General features: G+C 35.6%; 1 protein-coding gene across 3 annotated transcripts in view; it reads right to left on the bottom strand.

Moving 5' to 3' along the window:
- Positions 1–560: 560 nt before the first annotated feature.
- Positions 561–7,119, bottom strand: part of PPP3CC (protein phosphatase 3 catalytic subunit gamma) — a 124,854-nt gene continuing 118,295 nt past the window's right edge. For 2 of the 3 annotated variants that reach the window (XM_012540040.3, XM_012540038.3), the window contains one exon: positions 4,271–6,423. In XM_012540040.3, coding sequence (XP_012395494.2) covers positions 6,146–6,423 — 278 coding nt within the window. In that variant the 3' untranslated portion in view covers positions 4,271–6,145. Of the gene's footprint in view, positions 1,302–4,270; positions 6,424–7,119 lie in introns of those variants that run through there. The other variant, XR_004231770.1, reaches the window with a different exon arrangement.

Genomic DNA, 7,119 nt, shown 5'->3' with positions numbered 1-7,119 from the left:
TTCCTTTCCAGGAGGAGGAGATGTGCATTGGCATATCTGAAATCTGGTTACTTTAAACATCCATTCCCAAGATCCTACACATTCAGTTTTTCATTGATTGTTAAATCTCAGAATCCTTTTCAGCGTTATCAGGAGAGCTTGAGGCCCAGGATGCTTTTATAATAGTGGCCTCTGCTGGTGAAAGCCCATCAGAATGCACGCGTAGGTAATGTCACCCAGAGGTGGAAGGAGGGGGTGGAACTGTTTCAGTCCAAAGGAAGAGAAAAGGGTTCTGAGAAGTTTACTAATACTGAGCCAGGTGAAGGGAAAAGGACCTGAGAAGTCACTGTGGGACAGCTGGGAAACCTTGCAAAGCCTCAGGCATTTCTGATGCATGACCACTGCCGAACCCCCTGGGCAAGGAATTTCTTGGCAATGTCACTAGATCAGCTTTTCAGACTTCAAAGCTTGGGCTTTTTTTTTTCAACTTCCTGAATGATAAATTGAGTAAGAAACCAAATTTCAGTGCCTGCACCATGGGATAAAAAAAAAAAACCAAAAAACAAAAAAAAACGCCAGAAGCCAGTGAAGTTGTTTAATCTTAAAGATGGGAATTTTTTTGTCTTTTTTTTTTTCTCTTTAAGGTCTTCCAATTTACAGTAAGACAGTTCTAACAAATTCATTCCTCATTCACAAAAAATCATTAAATATTTCTGCCAATAAATAACATTTTCCATCACTGTCATTAATATAACAAAAACAGGAAAAAGGAAGCAATCTCCAAGGAACAGGCATGTAATTCATCATTCAGGAGAACCTTAAAAAAATACTTGTATTACTACCATGTGTTTTTATGCAAGTCATTTAAGTAGGTAAGTTCTGGATCCTCTTGGAAGAGAGCTGACTGAAAAATCTGTAAGAAAAAATCCCTGCTGATCATAGTGTCTGAAGAAAGATGTTTGGGATGGCATCAGTGTAAAAGTTCTCTGATAGAAGATAAAAAATTTACCTTTGTTCCCCAAGCCCATTGCAAGCTCCCTCCTTATTACGTGCACTTTGCTGTAACATGCAAAAAGACAGGTTTAGGGAACTCTGAGAGGGACAGGAACAGACTTCAGAGTGCCATTTGTTGACAATGGTAAGGCTGTGTGTCGGTATAAATGAATTGCTGATGTTAAGACTATCCTGAGGGTTTGAAGGAGCGAACCCCAGAACCATTCTCAACCAAATCTAACAAATAATCTTCTTTGTCCAAGTTGTTGAGAGACATAAAACGTTGCGCTTGTCCTACAAGGAATCTTCTACCCAGTGGAACTTTGTACCTGGGTATGAAAAGATAGCTATTGTTTAATATAAAGACTATCTTCTTATTCTCTTTTGCAGGCTAGATATAGGTTGGTTACAAATCTCAAAAAACTAAATAGGTAGGCTGCTTTTTACTGTCAATGGCACAATACTGCACTGTTACCTGATAACCAGCAATTCTCTACACAGCCCATTCCTGCTTCCCCTGGGGGAGTTTACAAGGAGTAACAATGAAGGGACAGCGGAATGCTTCAATGTTATTCTCTAAGTTGTTATGGAAAACTCTTTTCCTTATTTCTGGAGAGAGAGAAAGAGACAGCAAGTGTACACACACACACACACACACACACACACACACACACACACACTTTTTTTTTTTAAAGAAAAACAAATAGTAAGTACAAAGAAAGTGACAGCTGTCCTTCATGGGCTGCTCTCTGTTCTAAAGACATGTCTCCACATTCTCTTTTACAGCAGGAAATCCAGATTCAAGACAGATTTTAGACAAAGTAGGGCTTTATGGTTATAATCACTATTAGCAAAATTTAGTCTCATACCTACTACTCCAGGTCCACAGCTCATCATCCCTCTCTCTGAAACTCTGTTTCATTTGGGTGGGGTGAATGTTTTGAAAGAGAAGGAATTTGGGTTTTAATGTTCCCATAGCAACTAGAACCAGTGTTGGGAATACTAGGATATTATCTCAATAGGTCTACATGGAATAGTGAATAAATTTCCATCACAGAGAAGAGAGGGAAACACCTGATAATTCATTTGGGAAATTTATGAATCAGTCAACCTTCTGGCTCCGGGCAGCACAATCACTTTAGTACCAGCATTCAAATGATGTCTTCTTAGTGAACACATTTTCTTCCTAAACAAGTTTGTTATCTAGAACCCACTTAAATGCTACATAATGATATGCTTGTTTCTCCTATCCACATAGATGATTAATACTTAAAAAATCTAAATAGTAAGCAGTCAGAAATCTTGGATATAAGCTATAATTTTGCTTACAATAAAGATGGTCAGAGGGACAGATTCCAAATATACTATTCTCTGAGAGATAGAGACTGATAGGTAATAATCACTAGATGCATATATACTTACCTCTAAACTAAACTGAAGTTTATATTGTTACAATCTTTTGAGGTTCACTAGTCTTCTGAGCTACAGTAGCTTCAATCTTAATGGCTTTTTTTTTTTTTTTTTTTTTTAACTCAATTAAATAAGAGGGAGATGGGAAGGGCATTTCCAAAGTGGATAAATCTCAAAATTATACTGCTATTTAAAAAGTTTCCTTCTTAGAGATATAGAAACATTTGCCAAAACAAGTGCCTTTCTTTCTCCATCTTGAAAAATACTGGGATGTTAACTTTTAGAATTAAGACTATTCAAAAGCTAGAGAGACACACTGACAGTATGTCTCAATGGCTCATGATGAAAACAAACCAAATATGTGTGATGTCTATATGGGATTCTGAGGCCTAACAGCCACAAACATCTGACACCTTTCCCCCTTTTGGTCAATACAATTACCACTGTCTCAGGAGTTGTCTTATGGAAGAATACCTGTCATTTTTTTCACATTTTTAGAAAAAATTAGGCTGCTCTTATCCTAACATAAAACTCTTTTAAAAAAAAAAGTAATTGCGCCATCTGCCTTATCACCAAGCATCAAAAATCGAATGTTTTTAGAAAGATAGGCTATTTTTATGTTACAAATTGTCCATTTGGACTTGGGGTGGAAAATGCCATCCACGTCCAAGGGAGAACTATGGAGACTGAATGTGGATCAAAGCATTCTATTTTCACTTTTTTTTTTTTCCCATTTGTTTGCTCTTTTTTTCCTTGTGGTTTTTTCTGTTTCACAATGTGACTAATATGGAAATATATTTAAAATGATTGCATATGTATAACCTATATCATATTGCTTGCTGTCTTGGGGAAGGGTGAGGTAAGGGAGAGGGAGAAAAAATTTGAAACTCAAAATTTTACAAAAATGAATGTTGAAAACTATCTTTACATGTAAATAAAATAAAATATTGGGAGAAAACTAACTATTTCAAACTTGATCTTTCATAGACTGTGAATAGAACCAAAAGGTGAATTTGATTCCTATGATATTTCACTTCTAAAAACACACAAAGAAAGGAAATCTTGCCTACTTAGAGAAGTAGAGTTAATAGCATTTCTTCTAGACAAGTCACAGGGAAATCTGTTCACCTCTTCTAGAGCCTGTTAAAAAAAAGTTTTTTTGGTATACTCACAGAGCAATGCCACCACCTTGAGGAGAGTGATGGATTGTTTTCTGGATTATTTAAATACTAACTCAAAAATTAAGCTGACAGAATGTGAAAATTAAAGCAGAAAATCATTTGATCTGTTTAGGAGCAATTTGTTAGATGGAAACTTTAAATGCTTAAAATGGATTATCCTGAGTGAAATATGGAGTGAAGAGAAAATCCTATTCACTGAAAATTTCTTCAAGTTAGTAGGTCTACCAATCTGTTATGGTTAAAAGTGAAAATTGCATGTATCAGCACATGAATTATCTAAGATCCTTACTTTACAGAAAAAAGAAACTCAACCCCCAACTTCACCATGGCTCTGCCCTAGAGTCTTCAAAGTAGACACCAAAGAAATTACCTTCAATATTCTATCAAATTCCCAGCTCTTTTCATTCAAGAGTCACTATAATCTCCAAAAGAGGTAAAGAACTCACTCAGATCTTTTTCTTGTTTACATTGCTGTTAGCCAGTAAATGAATCAGAGAACTGAGATCAGTACTATGCCCTATCCATGAAAGTTGACCAAAGAATGACTCCCAATTCATGGTAGCCTCTTCAAAAGAGGCAAATGAAGCATTTGTAGTCATTATTACCCAAACACTTAAAGCCCTCTGTGGGGTGAGTTTCCCATGGTTATGCTCCTAATGAATAAGAGAGGAAGGGTGAATGATTTTCATTTTCAAATACATATAATCTCTCATTGTACTTTGCAACTTTATTAGTTGAGCTCTCCCAAAGACAGTGATCCTTTCCAATATTGTGAAAAAAGGTATGAGGATTGTCCAGTTGATCAACTTCCTCAAAGGATATAAAAAAGATATTGTTTTCAAGTGTCCTTCCCCAATTCCTTTACAAAATTCTAATCCAGAGACAACAAAGAGACCTTTTATCTCCCTTTTTAGACTACTTCTATCATCTTTACACCACCAGAGAAATCCATGCCACAGTATTAAATCATCAAATACACCCTGATGATCTTTGATTGTTATAAAGGAGAAAATTGGATATAATCAGTACAAATATTAGGGAAAAACAGGGCATTTCCTAGTGAAAGAAAGTAAGGGGTTTCTTTGTAATCTCCCACTTACCCTTGAAATCCTTAAAACTGCCAACATATGTTAATATTATATAAGATATTTGCATCAATGTTGAGGTGACCCTGCCTCAACATGTGAATCAAAGGAATTTCTGAAATTTTCATTTTTTTAAGCATTGATGAGAATGTATCAAACAGCAAAAAGCCGAGTAATAGCTATTAAAGCAAGACACCAGAGTCCATTCTCAACCAAAATTAGACACTTGAAGGACCTTTAAAATGTATTTACCAGGTGATGGTGAACTCAAAAGTTATTGCAAGTAGAAGACAGACAGGAAAGGCTGTCTGTCTAATGATGATCACACAGTGTTTGATTCATCAAGGGTTATGAAAGATAATTCAAATGGTCAATTCAGAGTGTGGTAAAACCTCTTTCTTTCAAATTCATAAAACCAAAGTTGTTCATCCAAGTTTACATTTCACAGGGGGTTCCTGTAACCCTAGATTCAATTTCCATTGGCCCAGTTTTAATCAGAAATGTAGAAAATATTAAAAACAAACAAAGGAGGATGTCTAGAAGGAGGATTGAGAAGAAAAGAACAATCATGGAATAGAGAAAAGGATTTTAGTTGTAAAAATGTTTTGAAGAGGGCATTTAGAAAACATTTAGAAATACTATTTCTTTGTTGAAAGAGCATAGCAGCTCATTTGGAGCATGAAAATGGAAGCAGATGTCTGAATGTATTCAATGATAGCTGATAGCTAGCTACATGAGATTTTCTAGAAACTTCTCCCTCCCAAAATCTTAAAGGGAAAACTTAAACCAATCACTCTAGTACTTCAATTGACAAGTTTAAGTAATCCTAAGAGAATCCTTTAATATGATGATGATTATTTTTTGCTCCATAGAATTATATTAAAAAGAACTGGAGTCCAGAAGAAAGTAGGCCATTATGGTAAATACACCCTGTGGACCTTAAGTTATTCCTAGGATTGGAGTTATCCACTTTAAAGTTAAACTCCAATCAAATTTTTTACAATCAGAGAAACAGGTTTAGTTTACCATGATCTGTCAGACCTTCAATATTGATGTCTAAAGAAGTAGATGCACCTAGCAAAAAGTAGCTGAACTTAAATAAAAGATATTCTTTTCAAAAAATGGAGAGGTCTAGCTGACTTATTCAAATCAGAAACTCAGGGTTGTGATTTCCAAAGGCCCTCTTACACAAAGGGTGGGGGAATAGTGGACAGGCATTACCTATAGCACAATACTTCATGTGTATACTATCAATCAGACCAATTTCTAAAAATTTTTACAAAGAAAAAGAAAAAAAAAAGAAAAAAGACGGGACTTTTTATATTGAACATAAATTAAAAAAAATTTACAAAATGGTCACCTTTCTTACAGAATGCAGACTGCATCATGAACATGTCTCCAGGTTTCAGTTTGTTTTTGTTTTCCAATAATAAATAATAAAATATGTTTTTAAGTTTTGGATTCATTCATGGTACCACAGTAGTTGCTTACTGCCAATTACTGGCTTTTCTTAGACGTGCTGCCCTTGGTCATTGAGCTGCCCTTGGTCACTGAGCTGCCCTTGGTCACTGAGCTGCCTTTGGTCACTGAGCTGCCCTTGGTCACTGAGCTGCCCTTGGACCCTGAGCGGCTTGACACTATATTTGCCGGCACTGCTACTGGCCCCTCAGGGAATGATTTATCTCTTCGAGGGGGCATGCGCTCATTAATCCGGTCCAGGCCCCGAGCCTCCTCAAAGCTTCGGATCTTGTGAGGGGGTGAAAACCCTCGGATTGCTAGAAAGAACAGGAATAATAATTTTAGTTTCAACAAATGGAGGGTAGATGGATTTAAAAACAAAAATTTGGTCACACACCAAACTCTCCTAAAGAACATATTAGGGGCTACCAAGTACATATCTGGTAAAGGAGAAAAAGACACTAAGAAGTGTGCCAATTTTATTTGCTTCATCAGAAGCATCCTTAAAAGTCCAAAGGTGAATTGGTGAAAACAATTTTTCTAAAAACTTTATAGTCAGTGGTAGACACAAATTTGATGAAATGCTGGCAAACTTTTTTGCCCCTAATATATTTGAGAAAGAGTTGCTTGTAGGCCAGAAACATGTTCAATGTTCTTAAGAAAATCATAGGGACAAATTAAACAAAGGGTAGATGCTTTAAACCACCATACATGACAAAACAAAGATTAAAGAAGAGCTAATTTTGGATCAGAAAGGTTATTTTATCTTGTACAACCAAGAGCCAAACACAATTTTGGCAAGTTAAATGAAATGACTAAGAGCCAACAAAATGGTTTCTTTATATTTCTATTACTTAAGTATTATAAAAATTAGAAAGAAAATTGTATATGGAAGTATATGTAGGAGTTCCATTTCTAACTTAACCTCTTAGTCTCTTAACCATCAAGACAAGTTATCATTTGAGTTAATAAATTCAACAAAAAATATTCAAGTTAAAGGATTAAAAAAACTA

This window comes from Sarcophilus harrisii, chromosome 2 (genome assembly GCF_902635505.1).
Source record: "Sarcophilus harrisii chromosome 2, mSarHar1.11, whole genome shotgun sequence".
In the NCBI taxonomy this organism is placed as follows: Eukaryota; Metazoa; Chordata; class Mammalia; order Dasyuromorphia; family Dasyuridae; genus Sarcophilus; species Sarcophilus harrisii.
The sequence above is the reverse complement of the archived record's forward strand: the minus strand, read 5'-3'. Positions and strand labels throughout refer to the sequence as shown.